This window comes from Rosa chinensis, chromosome 1 (assembly GCF_002994745.2).
Source record: "Rosa chinensis cultivar Old Blush chromosome 1, RchiOBHm-V2, whole genome shotgun sequence".
Taxonomy (NCBI): domain Eukaryota; kingdom Viridiplantae; phylum Streptophyta; class Magnoliopsida; order Rosales; family Rosaceae; genus Rosa; species Rosa chinensis.
In genome coordinates this window covers 19423205-19439832 of record NC_037088.1, presented here as the reverse complement: position 1 = coordinate 19439832, position 16628 = coordinate 19423205, and the positions used below count along the sequence as shown (strand labels likewise).

General features: G+C 37.4%; 1 protein-coding gene and 1 long non-coding RNA gene across 5 annotated transcripts; both read right to left on the bottom strand.

Annotated features, from left to right (window-relative positions):
- Positions 1 to 1317: 1317 nt before the first annotated feature.
- LOC112182080 lies at positions 1318 to 3379 on the bottom strand. The gene is made up of 3 exons (XR_002929271.2): positions 2920 to 3379; positions 2524 to 2702; positions 1318 to 1924 (listed from the first exon to the last, which is right to left on the bottom strand). It is a non-coding gene; the product is annotated as an uncharacterized LOC112182080 (long non-coding RNA).
- An 883-nt stretch (positions 3380 to 4262) lies between these two features.
- On the bottom strand, positions 4263 to 9579 carry LOC112173045 (transcription factor MYB33). Of its 4 annotated transcripts, none has more exons than XM_024310594.2 (5): positions 9076 to 9579; positions 8739 to 8957; positions 7558 to 7970; positions 5314 to 6328; positions 4263 to 4918 (listed from the first exon to the last, which is right to left on the bottom strand). In XM_024310594.2, the coding sequence occupies exons 3-5, from the start codon at positions 7915 to 7917 to the stop codon at positions 4614 to 4616; spliced, it is 1680 nt and encodes a 559-aa protein (XP_024166362.1). In that variant the 5' UTR covers positions 7918 to 7970; positions 8739 to 8957; positions 9076 to 9579; the 3' UTR covers positions 4263 to 4613. The 4 variants fall into 4 exon arrangements, with proteins under 4 accessions (XP_024166362.1, XP_024166364.1, XP_040361543.1 ...); XM_024310596.2 differs by having other exon boundaries at positions 9205 to 9579; XM_040505609.1 differs by having other exon boundaries at positions 8739 to 8931; positions 9205 to 9579.
- Between the last annotated feature and the right edge of the window lie 7049 nt (positions 9580 to 16628).

Below are 16628 nucleotides of genomic sequence, written 5' to 3'. Positions count from 1 at the left end.
AGCTTGTTTTCTTTTGGTATAAATGATAGTGTTTAACTTGTTTACAAAATTTAGGTAGTGAGAATGTTAAAAAAAGACCTATAGAGAACTGAGTTCCTTCTAAAGATTGCGGTACATGTTTTTTTTTTTTTGTTTTTTGTTTTTTGGTACATGTCTTCTGGTTGTAGTACATGAGTTCCTTCTCATGAAGTCACAGTGACCTTCCCCTAGTACGTAAAAAATTTCATCTGGCATTTTATATTTATAGAAAAAGTTCAGTTGGAAATGATCTTTACAAAAGTGTAGGAAGTGATGGTATCTCAAAGTCATCACAAAAGAAAAAATAATCAATCTGAGATCATATGTTAATCACATGTCACTAACCAAGTAACTGTCAGTAGCCAAGTCACTGTTAATCACATGTCACTATCCAAGAAACTGACCATGTCACTAACCAAGTAACTGACCATGTCACTAACCAAGTAACTGTCAGTAGCCAAGTCACTGTTATGTTAAATCTACATGATGCAACAACCAACACATCAAACACAAGATCATATCATACAACACATATACAATATCAATTAAACCAGCTGCACAACATCCACACAGAAACTGCAGAATAGCTTTTCTAGTGGTACTAGAACTCCACCTGGATCATTGACGCTCTGGATCCCTGCAGAAACAACTTGACCAAAGTTAGACATCTTGAGCAACTGGAACTGAGAATGAATAGCAATAGAACTTAGAGCAGAAAGCCTTCTGTATGTCAACACCAAAAGCTTCAGAATGGGGCTGAACAATATGCTTAACAACGGGGATGAATACAGGGACTTTGCTCCCTTTATATATTGGCCAAAACCACGAGTTAGACTCATCCCATAAGGAGTCCAACACTTCTTCATGTTTATCGAGATAGGAGACTTAGAGTTTATCACAAACACTTAATGTAATTCAGGTTGATTACAAATGAGTTTCCTACTTCTACTAGGAGATATACACCCATGTAGATAACTGGAATTAGAGTTATATTCATGTACTTCTTGTTATTTACATAGGATTAAATCAGCTGGTTTTATCTCAATGTGATTAAGATAATGTTAAGTCCACATATTCTAACATGTTAATCACATGTCACTAACCAAGTAACTGACCATGTCACTAACCAAGTAACTGACCATGTCACTAACCAAGTAACTGTCAGTAGCCAAGTCACAAGTTAATAGCCAAGTCACTGTTAATCACATGTCACTAACCAAGTAACTGACCATGTCACTAACCAAGTAACTGTCAGTAGTCAAGTCACAAGTTAATAGCCAAGTCACTGCTAATCACATAGCCAAGTCACTGTTAAAACAAATGGTATTGACAAACCTTAATGAGAATGACTAAAGTGCATAGAGCGCATGGAACATAGACCATCATAAAACTTGCATCATTGTACAAATCTTTCAACAAAGCTTCAAGCATAAAAGAGTGAGATAGCTGTGATCATGACTATTTGAAAAGGAAATGCATATAAATGAAGAACCCAAAATCTCAAAAAAAAACCAAATGGATCTCAAAGAACATTGCTTTTCTTCTGCAAGAAAATTTTGTCAAAAAATATCAAAATTCCACTTGGCTCGGTAACTTGTCGATACATTTAATCCCGTAGTGCCGTTACCACCAAGTATTCTCAATTACTATTTTAAGATCTATGAATGGTCAAATAGTGTCACATTTGAGGTATTTCAGTAATGGAAAGCAGATCTAAAACTGTAAATGAAATAGTATAATCTTGATTTTCCATTGCACATATACTATATCACAAAGTAACAAAACTGAAACAATATTACAGAATCAAAATATCGAAATCTCAATCAATCGATCAAGGGCAAATCAGGTGCAGGTGGATTGGAAGGGCAAGGTGGCTTTTGCCTTTGGTCTGGAGGTAACTGTAAATCTGCACGCATACAAAAATCCCTAAAAAAATTAATAAGCTTACTTAGTATAATTAGAAATACTAAGCAACTGTTCATGATATCTAACTCATAAATAAAATGAGAAACTACATAAGAAAGTCATGACAAAACCAATTGTATTGCATTTGAAGAACAAAGAACCCAAACTAAGAGAAATGAATGACACCTAGCCACCAACATCAGTAAAGCAGGGTGGGTCATTTAGGATGGAATGAGGCACACATAACACAATGATTATAGCCTGTCAAAACTGAAATACAAGTGAGCGACTGCTAGCGTTCCATACACAAATAGTCTGGTCATCACTGGCACTCAACAACTACAAAACCCACAACTCCTAAAATTTTCTGCTACATTCTACATACACTTGACAAAAGAAACTGCATAGCTATAACAAGTACCAAAAAAAAAACCCACGAACAAGCAGCACCAGATTGTTGCAATTATTCACGAACTTAAAACGAAGACCATAATTCTTACTAAGTGAGATTATTATACCAAATATCAGCAATCACAAAAAGCAAGACATATCAAGTTACCCAAAAACTTAATCAAAGAAGAAGATAACAAATCAATTTACCTTGAGAGGCTTCAATCTTGGTCTCAGAATCAATAAGGGAGAAATCAATCATGGCTGTAACAAGTCTGTAGTGGACCAACACTTATTTTACACGCCTGAGGTGCTAAGCAGCGAGTTATAGGGCCTCATCACGTTTTGACAAGACTAAAGACTTCATTCATGCTTTGGTGATTCTTTAACTACAAAATAAAAATTAGATTGATGAATGAACAGCTTTCCCGGTCATGCCAAGCAACAAGAAAATATTCCTTCGATCAATCTTGCCAAAAACAGCCAATGAAGAAAAAAAAAATTGCAATATTTCCATGAAAATTTTCAACGAATTGAAGCTACAGGAAAAGTAATTCGTATGATAATAGAGATAAAGAAACCAGAAATTCGACCAAGTTTACGAACCTGCGGATGTTTTTAGCTTGCCGAAGATGAAACTCATGGCGGTGGATAGGAAGAACTCAAGACGTCATCGGCGGCGAATCGAAGTTCTGAGGCTGCGGCGGCTTCGCAATCGTCGAAAGTGGCTACAACTCGGGACTCGGTCTGCACCGATCCGATCTGTTGAGTTTTCAGTACTCCGCTCATGGCGTTGCTACTCGTGGAGTTGTGGTTCTGCTCTAAGGTGCCGATAAAGAGGAAGCTCGAAGGCGCCGCTCTAGAATTGCCGGCAAACCACTGCGAGCTGCTCCCTCCGCCATTAACGAGTTTTTGAGTCTCCGATTGGTGCTTGACTCGGTGGCAAGAGCGCGGACAGCATTTCGAGCATGATGATTCCGACAGACATGGCTGGTTCTGATCACACAGAGAGAGAGAGAGAAATTTTTGTTAATGGTCCGAGTCTAAATGGATGAGGGTTCAAACGGGCTTGGGTAACAGGAAGGAGAGAGAGCTGTTGTGGCAGTTTTTGTAATTTAGTTCAACTCTAGTGGTAGGTCGTAAAGAGGTGACCTTAATTATCATAGGGACATTTGTGTATTCTGAATTATAATAAGTTACTTCAAAATAACCTCTTTTATCATTGGCCCATGTTTTAATTACTTTTTCCTATTTTCTTCCACTCATACCTCTATTAAATAGGTTTAATTTTTTTTGTCGAAAATATTATTTCTCTCATTATGTTCTTCTAATAAAAAATTATTCCAAATTATATTTCTTTTGTTGTGATCTATTTAATATTGGTTTAAGTTGTGTCTCTGTTTTTGACAGCTCAATAAAATAGGTATAATATACTTTAGTTATATATTGGTGTCGCAATAATTTCTCTTATCACTGAGAAAAAAAAAAATTTCCAAGCCCACCCCACTCGATTTAAGATCCGCCATTGGGTCTAGCCATCAAATCAGAAACCGATCTTCGATTTGTAATTAGGTTAAAAAGATGGTGTTGAATTGATGTCTAGGTAATGGTGATTAGGTTTCAATGGTGAATTGGTGATGAATTCAGAATTGGGAATTTAGGATTCATGAAAAAAGCAATGAGAATGCCATGTACCCAAATGAAGTCGTGGTATCTCGCAGCCTGTGCCATTTTCTTGGTTTGCATTGGACGGAAATTCCTAGCTCAGTATGGTTCGGGTTCAAGATTTCAGTTGTGTATGCCCAAGCTAGTTAATGTGCTATTGTGGAAATAGTATGTTGCTGCTGATGTAGTAACTCAAGGATCGAATGGTATGATCATTAAAATACTTGCGATGGAAAATAAAAAAACAAACAAACAAACAACGATCAAAAGAAATGAGGAAGGCAGAGCCAATGGACCATGGAGCAAATTTATACCACCTTCCATTGTATCAGAACGTTCCATGTTCTAAATGCATAATTATTCTACAATAATAAGAAAGGCCAGAAACCAATCGTATACCCCGATCATATGGTTCTGTTCAGGCATACATGCATTGCACTGTTTGAAAAGAAACCAAGTGAACCACAAACAAAAAACAACAATGACCGAATCACGCAAGACAGGACCACTAGTCTCAGTCGCCACTGGCCTCTCAGACCAGGACATAGCCAGGACTCACTTCCCACAGTCGGACAAATCAACAACATGAATTAGGGGACAAAAGTTTCAACTTCATACAATTAACAGGGCCGTTCTCAAGGAAGATCCGTCATTTGACAGACGGCAGGCATGTTGTTCCACGGGCAAGAACCAAGACCCCACCCTTGATTTGATGTAGACGTTCCAGAAGCCATGTGCTTGTAGTCAGTGGCCAAATCCTCACCGAGAAGTGATGCAATCGCATCATTCATGATTGATTGGTCTTTAAACCCAGTACTTGGCTCAAGCCAATCTGAACCAAGTAACGCATCAGGACGAGTATAATCCAATGGAGGTGAAGCTTCTTTTTGTTCCTCAGGTGTCCAAGCGTGGTCAGCTGGTTCAGGTTTCACATTGGATCCTGGAAGAACAATCAAAAACAACATAAGACATAACAACAGGCAACAGATCATTTATCCTGCAAATTACGCACCACAAGGTTTATCCTGCAAATTAGAGATAGGAGTTTGACGAATAATATTCATATAAACAAATCAATTAGTTTTGTCTAGGAGAAAATGCCATCATATCTACCAAAAGAGAAACAAAAAAGAGTTTGTAATTGGGTATTAATATTTGATACCCATTTAAATTATTGGGAATAACAGGTGATGCATGGTGGTTCCAACTGCTAACAAAAATTGTTACCAAGTGAAGAAAATAATTCAGAGTTTTCTTTACAATGTGATCATCAACCTCATTCATCTCCAGGTCTCAGATACAGATACAGATACAGATACAGATACAGATACTCACCAGTAAGGGTCTCAGCAGGTGGCACTTCCTCCAATGAACTTCCACTGGCACTGATAGGAGTGCACTCACTGAACAGCGAAGTAGCAGAATGACCCAATGGAGAAATTGGGTCGCCATATTCTTCCCATTCTGTCTCGCAAACATTCAATGTGGAACTGTCAGCCACTTCCCCAGGAGTAACACTAGATGAATTTGAACTCTTGTCGGTTGAATGATTCTTTGTACTACCGAGAGTCTTTGCCTCATAAAGTAAAGCATCTAGCAGTCCACTGTTACGTGGTGAGGCGCAATCTGACTCAAATGCACCAACAGGTGGAGGAGACTGGATAAAATTATCAATTGATTCAAGTAAGGGTGGAGGAGGAGAAGTGCTCCAGCTACCTAAATCAGTTTCTGGATATTGGAGTGAAGGGAGCTCCAGCTTCACAGCCCCACAAGTGGGTTTGGAAGCAGAAGAATTGCCATTTGAAAGGGAATGGCTACCTTGAATTACACCAAAAGAAAGTGGACTCTTGGTGGTAGGATCAGGATCATGAGGAAAAGACAACCCATATGATCGAGCAACTCTGTCAGCATCATTTTCAAATTGGTCGAACTGGGGAAAACCATCTTTATAGCTACCACCGGAAGTAGGGAATAAAGCCGTTGATTCTCGAGGACGCTTTTGGCGATGCATTGTTGGTGGCATAAAACCACAATATGGAGAAGAACCAAGGCCTTTCATCAGCATGCCACTTGCAGAGATATCAGGAAGCTCAGGAACATAAGGTAAGACACAACTGTTCCCTTTCAAACTGTCAAATACAACATCAGGTATCTCGTAACTGTTAGTTTGCAGAGAATCATGATGTGCTGTGTCTGTGCCATTAAGTGCACCACTGGACTGGCCTTGTTGACTCTCCTGCAATGCTTGCAAACAGACCTCAGGAGGATAAAGTGGCAAGCCAGCTCGCTGACGTCGCTTAATTCTGGTATTCCAGTAATTCTTTATCTCATTATCCGTACGGCCAGGTAACTAAGAAGAGCAAAAGAGACTGTTAATCAAGATTCTCATCATGCTGAAGATAGTTTACATATATACAAATGTACATGTAAGTTTACTTTTCATTCTTACACTAGCGAAAAAAATAATGGAAGGACTCAAGGACCCATTATATAAAATCAGTAAAATTGTTATAAAAATTTGATGACGATTTAAGTGAGAGATGACAAGGCATTAACAGTGAACTACCTTGTAAATGATAATCTCCCAATTACGCTCTAATATTGTCAACTTTTCAAGCTTACAAGGCATTAACACATTATTGTTCATGATTTAACCCTATGGAAAGTAACTATACTTGACCTGTTCAGGGAAACATATCATCTCATCATTTCTACGTCATAACTTCATTACCTTTCTGTAACCGTATTAAATCAAGCATCAATGGTTTCCATTAAATTTGTGAATCTAGGAGACAGGAAAGGAGAGAAAACTCTAGTTTATATTCCAGTAGTTATGAGTACTACAGACTACCCAGAGTTAGGACAGATGTTAAGCATATCAGTAACTCTAATCTTGTCTGATATATCTCTAATTATCAAACCTCACAGAACAAAATACTGGATGATACCATGACCAAGTTCTTATTCTTCCAGAAGTTGTAAATAATAAGCTACAAGATTTCAGTGGGATTTACCCTACTGAGAAGTTATATCACTTGAATCTCACTGGAACTAGGGTATTTAATGTTGAAGAGTTATACAAGCTTTTGGATTGAGGGAAATGTAACTTTTCTGAACATAGAAGGTATCTATATGATTCTATCTTATCTGATCTTACTGAGATAAAAAGCAGAAGAGCCTTATTTGTGGTAGTCGAAGTAAATGCAGCAGTCAGAATTTTCATTCTTTTTATTCTAGAAGCTCAGCAGACACAATAACAAGTAATTGGGAGTTTTATTTCATGCAAAAAAATACAGGCTCTTACACATTTGAAAATTGCAGTTAGAAAGTTTGAACAAAATTCAAAGAATACTGATGAACTTCTGTGTTATTTTTCTTTTCATTTCATATATTTTCTTGCTTTAACAAGAACAAACAGGGATGTTACTAGAATAATAGGAAAGATACAACCCATAGAAGAATTTTAATGAACTTCTGTATCGAGCATCTTCCCATGTTATACGCCTGAATGTGATATTAAATATGAGGTATAAGAAAAGGAAACAGAGCTTGGCAGAGATAAATTATCTATGTACTTACATGTGCCGCCATTCGCGCCCATTTGTTTCCCATCTTTGCATGGAGTTCAACAATCAAACGTTCTTCTTCTGGTGTGAATGCCCCTTTCTTCAGATTCGGCCTTAGGTGATTTGCCCATCGCAGACGGCAGCTTTTGCCACAGCGGAACAGTCCTGAGTGCTTCTGAACAGCATTCCAGTTTCCTTCCCCATGCTTCTTAACATACTCCACCAAAATTGCATCTTCGGCCGATGTCCATGGCCCTTTCTTTAGAACAATTCCGCCATTTCCAATTCCTCCATTACTCTCATCCATTAATGGTGACTCAATTTGATCCTTAGACAGCAGTCCATCTTCACTGTCAGTTGTTGTTCGACTCATCTCTTAAGTTCTATCAAAACAGGCAAAGACCATGCAAAGAGTAGCTTGACAACCTGTATTAAAAAGGAGAAGAAACAAACAATCAAAGACAAGTAAGCAGAACTGTACCGCCTTTTTTGATGCACTATACATGCACTGACCCTCCTCTGCCTCTTTAAAAAATAAAATAAAAAATAAAATAAAAAATAAAAACAAACAAACAAACAATTTGCCGCTGCTTTAGAAAAATAAAAAAATAAAACAAAACTGCCAATTTCATAAATGCAAACAACCGAAGACTCCACAAGAGCTCACCACAATGGTAGAATCCATAAACCGAAAGAATAATAAGGAAAATAAATAAATAAACACTTCTGCATAGGAATATGGATCAAGGGGTAAAGTTAGCACAAACTCTGGTGGATACAGAGTCATTATTCAACAACAATTATGATTAAGCAACACTCAGACACATATTAATGATATGTTCAAAAATGCAACTACAGTGCAGATCGGATAACAAGTGAGTAATATTCCAATGAAAACTTAAAGAAAATCACTCGAGCAAAGGGGATCAGTATAATGTGATCCAAAATCGTCAAGCAGGCAACCACACAGAATTAACCTTCTTTTGTATACGTCACACAGAATTCACTTCATGGATTACAACAATATCTATATATGGTCACCTATCCACGCACACATTTAATACAACATACAAAACAAAGATTGAATCTCAGCTGAACTAAATCGAAATCTATTCCAATCCTAATCACAAGCGAAATTGACGTACCGAAACAATAAATTAACAGAAAAAACCAGGGAATATATGAATGAAATACCTGAATCACAAGAAGATGGAGCAGATGAAAAACCAAAAGAAATCCAAATTTGAAGCTGCGAATCGACCAAAAGGGGAAAGAAAAAAAAAAAGACAGGTCCTTTTGCCCGCAATCAATAATCTCCCGAACTGGAAATCGCAATCGCAATTAAAATCGGAAAAAGCTCAATCGTAGTGTCGAGATGACCTAAAAGCTGACACAATCGAAATAATGGAACACCTGAGAATTCCCAAAAAAAAAGAAAAATCATAAATTCATAATAAAAATCATGAAATTCAAAATCAATTGCAAAATTTAAAAAAAAAAAAAAATTCAGCTCGGGAGGTGAAAATTTTACGCAAAAGAAAGGCTTAAATCTGATAGCTTGAGCATGAATTCCCGTTTCCTACATTCGAGATCGAGAGAAATAGAAACCCTAGGTGAAATGGGCATTGGATGAGATTAAGAGAAGGGGGGGGATCCTAACCGGAATTTGTGAAAGAGGAGGGAGAGGATCCGAGCGTAGAGAGAGCAACACATCTGAGAGCTGAGATCGATGGAGGGAGGAGGAAACAACACACACCCATACACAGCCAGCCACACCAGTTGTGAGAGAGAGAGAGAGGTGAGAATTTAGAAAAAGGAAAAAGAAAAAAATGGGGAGAAATGAGAAATGATGGGGAAGGGGAAATGGAAAAGAGGGGATTTGATTAGAGAGGAGGGCGAAATGGCAAGAGAAGAGGCAAGTTAGGCTGAGATAAAGGAGGTGACTGTGGACTCCCTACCACCTCACTCCTCTCTCTCCCCCTTCTCCTCTCCTCTCTCTCTCAAACTCTCTCTTCCTCTTTTTTTCCCTTTTTCCTTTTTTTTTCCTTATAAATTATATGTATTTTTACTAAAATTAATTAATTAATTCCCTCCACTTCTTCTATTTTTCGCTTCTCAAAGGAGACGAGATTTGAGTTTCGAGTGTTTGACTCATATTCTGTGCGTGACTGGAGACTTTCTTGCTGGCTTGCTGCTGCTACTCTCTCTCTCTCTCTCCATGATCCTCACTTGGTGGGTAAATTTGTGCATCTATCAAACAAACCCTACACTACTTACTTGAAGAAAGCTGTTTTTATTTTGTTTAGTTTTTGGGATTTAATGAATTGTGTAGAGAGTTATGGTTTTTTTTTTCTTTTTATTTTATAGCGAATTTGAAATGATAATTTGTTGGAAAATTCTATCCAAAATTCGAACTCAATAAAAATTAAAAATTAAAACCATTTTTGCTTCAGGCATGGTATTTTTGAAAAGCACGGTCTCTATTATCTTCATCAGCACTATTCTTGTCACCACCATCTCATTTCATTTTCAGAAATCATGCATTGGGAGAATAAATAATCAAAATTCTAAGAGAAACAACGGTTACTAACGTCATGAGCTAAAAAGGCTCAAGCTCTAACTACAGTAAATGTCAATTTACTGTAGTTATTTAAGAGAAACCAATTGTTCAGATCTACGATGAGGTCGGTCGTATAGCCAACAACCCAACAACATGAAAAACTGCACAATATCATTCCACCTTGTCTCACAAAGGCTCAAACTATGTGTAAGGGTGGCTCACCAGATCACTGGCAGTGAGTACATACCGCTGACAAAAGAAGTAGTCTATAAGAACAACATCACAACAATATGGACGTATTGAAATTAACTAATAAGCAATAAGGAAAACAATAAGAAACTAAAAACTACTCTAAATCAAAGTCGGACCTGACATGAGACTCGTGAGTCGGCCGTCTCAGGTCCAATGTCTCGTTGGGACTAATTTTTTTTCTAGGGATATTTCAAAAAATTATTAAGTAAATAAAATCTATGTTTTTTCCTAAACAATAAGATTGGTTTAGTTGTCAAGTTGCATTCATGGTTTGAACCTCCTTTCAATTGTGTATTTATTTTTCTTTTCAGTTTTTTTTTTGGATAATTTTTTATTGGATAATTTTTTATTCTTTTCTTTTATATAAAAAATGTAGGCCCTTTTTTTTTTTTTTCACCTCAAGCCTCAAAATATCAAGTCTAGACCTGCTTTTAATCTGTGACAGTTCTATTTATTGCTGCTAATGTCGACAATCAAAATACAATTCAACCATATATATCTAAAGATTCTAAACTAATCACGTTGCTGACCACCCAACAAGTTTGTTGATCATTAATTCTTGATATGGTATTAGATCACGTTTGATCATGAATTCATTGGACAACACTGAAGACGAAAGAATGAAAGGAAATGAGAAGAAAAATCTATAGTGACTCGTGCAATGATGCAAAGATGTTCAGCCGGACGAGAACATACAGAACAAGGAAATGACTACTTTCTAGTTTCTAGTAATCTTGGCTGATCCTTATTTCGAATGTCAAAGCCAACGTCACAAAAGAGTGGTTACATTAGAGTACCAGTTTCATTTTATAGACTACTGCTGCAATAAATGTTCAATTGTAGGAGCTTGATTGTAGGTTTAATACATTAAGTCATTCAATGTTGATCCAATTGATGTTTTTTCATATTGATGTCCATAATCATCTAAAATTGCAATTATTGTCATCTATTCTAGAACTATGTCGAAGGTTAGTGATAAAAGGGTAAACAAGTATTATCATATTGATAGGTTAATTTGTCTTCTTTTAACTCTTTCAATTTCCAGTGTTGAGCTTGAATTGATATTTTCTCGTATTCTGAGCTTCAGTTTGAGAAATTATTAATTTTAGGTGAATTTTATCTTAGTTATATTGGACCAATTAATGCTTGAGTCTTAATTTAGATTTTGAATTACGTTATAATTTATGATTTTCGATAAGTTCTTTGATTTGAGTTCTGTTATGATTTGTGATTTCTTGGAGTTATTATGGGACCAATAAGTATCGTTCATATTTTTGTGGTATACTGAAGTTTTCAAATCCTTGATTCCACTGAGGGATCTTTTTTGTTTTTTATTTATTTTAAGGAATCCTTTGGGGGTTCACTTTTTGATCACATATCGTCATCTCGATCATTTACTTCTTAGAACTCTATGAATGTATCACTTCTGCAAATTTTCAGCCAAATGGTGACCATTACGGTTTCGAATTAGATTAAATTAATGGACGAATCAAATCTGTCAAACCTAAACCGTTCATGTTTATAATTGTAAATCATAGTTTTGAATGCCTTAACGATTATCAATTTGGCTGAAAATTTGCAGAAATGATCTACTCATATAGACCTAACAACTGAATGGTGGAGATGTTGATAAGTGATTGAAAAGTTGGTCAAATAATCAATCTCTTAAAATGGCCAAAAAAAGTGATCCCTCATTAGGAGAGAGAGAGAGTGTGTGTGTAGTGTGCATGTCATTGATTGGGAATTCAATTTATGATAATTTCTTCTTTTATTATATATATATATATATATATATTATTGGAGACACTAGGAGAGAGAGGATGTAATAATAGTTATCATTGTTATTGAAACACTAGGAGAGAGGGAATAGACTAGTTGTCTCAAGTTTTGGCACTAGGAGAGAGATGATGTACTGGTGGCCTAGATATATGGTTATTTATTATTTCAGATTTTCATGTTTGTGTGTGATTTTTACTTTGAATCCAATGGTTGCCGACGAGTGTAATGGGTACATTTGAGGATCATCGAGCAGTAGTGTAATGGGTGATGTAAATCTAGCAAATTCCCGTGACGGGAGTGCTAAGGGTGACGTTAACTCAGTGGCTGCATAGTGAGAGCTACGGGTGAATTACTAGTCGCTTGATTTATCGATTTACGAGTTCAATCAAATTGTTTTTGTAAATTAATGAATAAAGTATTTTTCTACTAAATCAAATTGCATGCTATGGTTTTTAATGAAAGAATAATTTAGGAAAGCATTTAAGTTTCACTTTTATTTTCCTTTAACACCCATTACTTTTTCCTGGGCTCTTTTGTTTTACGTTGCCCAAATTGCAGATTAGTTGATTAGACATACCAGGTGTCGAAGCATGGATATGTCTTTATTGCTTTCTCATTTCATTGTTGAACTACTAGATTTGCTCTAATCACTAACCTCTTCTTATTTTAAATTTTTCTTAAATTTAGAACTTTATTTTATTAATCATTGTTCTAAAAATCTCTATGGGTGACCATCTAGGCGTTAGAAGGTGGCTAGCTGCATGCCTTGACTAGTCTAGATGCATGGCGCCTACGCATACTAGGTTTAAGAAAAATGTTCAGAATATATGTTTTTTGGATTAAATACTTAGAAACAAACTTTTGATTTGTATCTACTCATGATGTGCTTAACTTTAAAAAAAAAAAAAAAAACACCTGGGGTGTTATCATTTCTTCATAATCGGGTAAAGTGAGTTTATTCATAATAATCATTGGTCATTGCGATTTGATTTTGCTAGTTCATTCCTGGAGACGGCAAACCGCATATGATAGTAAATAAATCATTTTCCCCACCGATTGAAGTTGTTTCCTATTCATGAGTTCTTTCATTGCAAGCAATCATGTCATTATTTGCCAAGTATTTTTTCCCCTGGTATGGCCCTGTTTGATAAGGCAAGAAATTATCTGCAAAAAGTGGAAGGTTAGGAGCTCATAACACTCGTCGTCATTATTTGCATAGGAACAAGAACATCAATATGAAAATACATGACGCAACATGCCTGAACAAGTTTCACCTATAGCCTGGACTTTAATTTCCAAACCAACTTAAAATCAGATATCTCCAAAGCTCGTGAATATGAACGCAAAGAAAGTGGGACTTGAATTGAATGGATATTTCAGATGGAAAAGCGAAAGAAGCAGTCATTTTGTGTTGTATTTGGAAACTAGAAAGGGGGATTTAGATTATTCTCTCTATGAAGTAAGGTAAGGCTAGGGTTGCATTTTGTGATGAAATCCCACACGCCTCAATCTTCTTTTCTTTCCCAAAATGGCTTTTTTAATTTGTCTTTACCTCTTACCCAACTTGCAAGAAAATGATGCCATATTTGTCAGAAATACATATACAAAGGTTTCTAGCTAGCTAGGCTAAGATGATAAGGCCACTTTATGATTTAAAAGAATAATTTGCTCGAAATGAGACGGCGTATGCATGAATTTCAGAATTTGTTTGGGTTTCCAATCAATCTCTCTCTCTCTCTCTCTCTCTATCTCTCGTTTTTGCCTGAGTAAGATGAAATGGAGGGTAAAATTCTACACTATGTTAATATATGACAAATATATAATTATTACTTTTACGACTTAATTAATCAAATGATAACTTATTACAATTACTACTATTAAGACTAATTACTCAAATGAAAACTTATTTTACTATAACGAGGACCTTTTTAACTTTAGTGAGGACTTTTTTTTTTAGGGAAACGGAATCAGGTTCCGAATATATTAATCAAACGACGACTCTCCGTCAAGCTAGAGGGATTCAAAAAAACCCCACCTAATACAATCAAAGCACAACGCGAACTGCGAAAACGCAGATAGTCATAGAGAAAGCAGACATAAACCAAACTAGCTAAAACACGAAACAAAATAAAGCGTCTACACCTGTCCAACCCTAATAGGAGGGCAGACAAAGGTGAGAAAATTATTCAAAGCAGAAAAACAAAAGAAAACGCAGTCCTACACAATCCCAAGCAAGCAGCTAGAATGGAGCATTGACGCCTAAGACCTCAATTGGTGTACATCTCTGCATCCATCCCAGCAACAGCTTCACCAAGGACAACGTTGGACTACAACCCTAACCCTCGTGGGGTGGGGTGGTCTTCTCCAGTACCTCCTCAACCGAGCCCACTACAGCCGAAGCAGGAGCAAGCTTAGGTTTGTTCCGATGACCACGGGGCCTACCCTTCTTCTTCGGAATCTTCCCATCAGTAACAGGAACCTCAACTAAGCCATCAGCAAGCTTCATGCGTTTTCTGTCCTCGATCCAATCCTCCTCACGAAGTCGTCGCACACCCAACACTTTAGATGGTGTCCAAATGGGAATAGACCACAACCCTCAGACCCAAATAGCCCAACAGACGGCCCACTGGCCCTTTCCTTGGTCAAACCAGACTCAACAGTCAACCCTAATTCATAATCAGGATTTCCCGCCGAAAACCTCCGACCCAGTTCCGCCTCCGCCTGCACAGCCATGCCTGTGACCAGTCCACCTCCAACCTCTGGCACCACAGACCCAAAAACCACAACCTCCTTCAACGCAGGTGCCATCGATGGAGTAGTAGCAACATCCGGCGACAACTCTGCATCGATCTCGGCCTCCCCCAGCAGCAAGCCTTTGTTGCAGTCAAACCGCATCCTTTACAGATGCCATGGCACTTTTCATACTGGAACTCAAGCACCACCGTAAAATCCAGCGAGAAACAAAACTCACGCTTAGCCTAGACCCGCCGGCGAACATCATGGATCAGCCGGATTCGTTGGACAACCTCCTTCCTCCGCAACGCAAGTTGGTCAGCCCTAACAAAAGTTCCCAAAACATTGCCAATCCGGGTTAAAGCCCGATCATTGTGCATGGCAACTCTCATACCCTTCACCGCCACCCAAACCTCCAAACAGTGCAGAGGAATCTCCGGTAGAGCGCTAGCCCCGTCGTAGTTCGCCAACAACAGCATCGAGTTACTATAGTACCAAGGGCCGCCGTGTAGAACCCGGTCTTTCACCTCCTGTTCCTTGAATTGGAACACGAAGATCCCCCCTCCTCCTCACGAATCAGAACCTTCTCCTTCAACCGCCAGATCCCGGAGATCGTCGTCGAAAATGACTGAATGATCACCGGTTTCTTGTTAAGCAAACGACCACAGAGGTAAAAGAAAGGGTCGTGGATTAAGTCTCCGCCCCCAACCAGGCTCACTACGGCCGTATTCGACAAGGCAAGAGTCCCCGTCCCATCTTCCGCCGCCATCGCTGCCCAACACTCGATCAGTTTTTCGGCTAGGGAGAAAACCCTAGCAGAGAAAAAGTCGACAATTTTCACGTGTACAAAAAAGGTAAACGTCGACGTTTGAAGATAGTGAGGACTTTCTTATAGTTAACTATTTTACTTTAACGAGGACCTTATTTATCTTAATGATGATTTTTTTTAGTTACCACATGAGTTGGTAAATGTTACATAAACTATGATATGTATGAGACACATTAACGTGCCATAACTTTACCTAGAGGAATATATACCTGCAAGTGATGATCCCATATCAGAAGAGAAAGAAATTAATCAATGGAAGGTAAGCTATTGTCTAAATCAACAAGGAACCAATGTTAGACTAAAAAAAACAAGGATTCAATGTACCAATATAAAAACTAGCTTCATTAGTCCGTGAATCAAGCTTCTCAATTACTGACTTGTGAAAACTCATTATACCAGTGGAAATACTAGCTTCATTAGTCTGTTGAGTCAAATTTAGGACTTTCTATTTATAAAGAGAAGACTAGTATCACAAGATTCAATGATACTGGGCGCTGATATTTGTTTTAACAATATACAATTTTTATCTGCAATATATTGATAAATTGACTCAGATTTAAAAAAACTTTTGTGATTAGCTTAAGTGGAAAGGAAGGTACGTTGTGAATTGCACTGAGATCAATGTTACTTAGATCGTATGTTGGTTCCATATAGGGGATTCAAATTTGCTCACCACTTTTATTTTGTGGTGATATCACCACCCTATTAAAACTTGCCATATCACATAGAATTAATTGAATACTTAAAATATAATTTTTTAATAAAATATAATGATTAACTATAATTGTGTTTTATAACACATGACAGTTTTGTATTGAGTGGTGGTACAAAGTATTGGTGGTGAGCAAATTTGAATCCCCATATAGGATCGAGAAACAAGCACGGGGTTACATAGTTTATCTGGGGTATATTCCAATTTCATTCGATATAT

What these genes read in the sequence shown, in the direction of transcription:
- LOC112173045 (XM_024310594.2), bottom strand. Translation starts at nt 7,917, where the DNA reads ATGAGTCGAACAACAACTGACAGTGAAGATGGACTGCTGTCTAAGGAT. An exon ending in GGGCGCGAATGGCGGCACAT is followed by an intron (nt 6,329 to 7,557) that starts GTAAGTACATAG and finishes TGCTCTTCTTAG; the next exon opens with TTACCTGGCCGTACGGATAA. An exon ending in ACCTGCTGAGACCCTTACTG is followed by an intron (nt 4,919 to 5,313) that starts GTGAGTATCTGT and finishes TTGTTCTTCCAG; the next exon opens with GATCCAATGTGAAACCTGAA.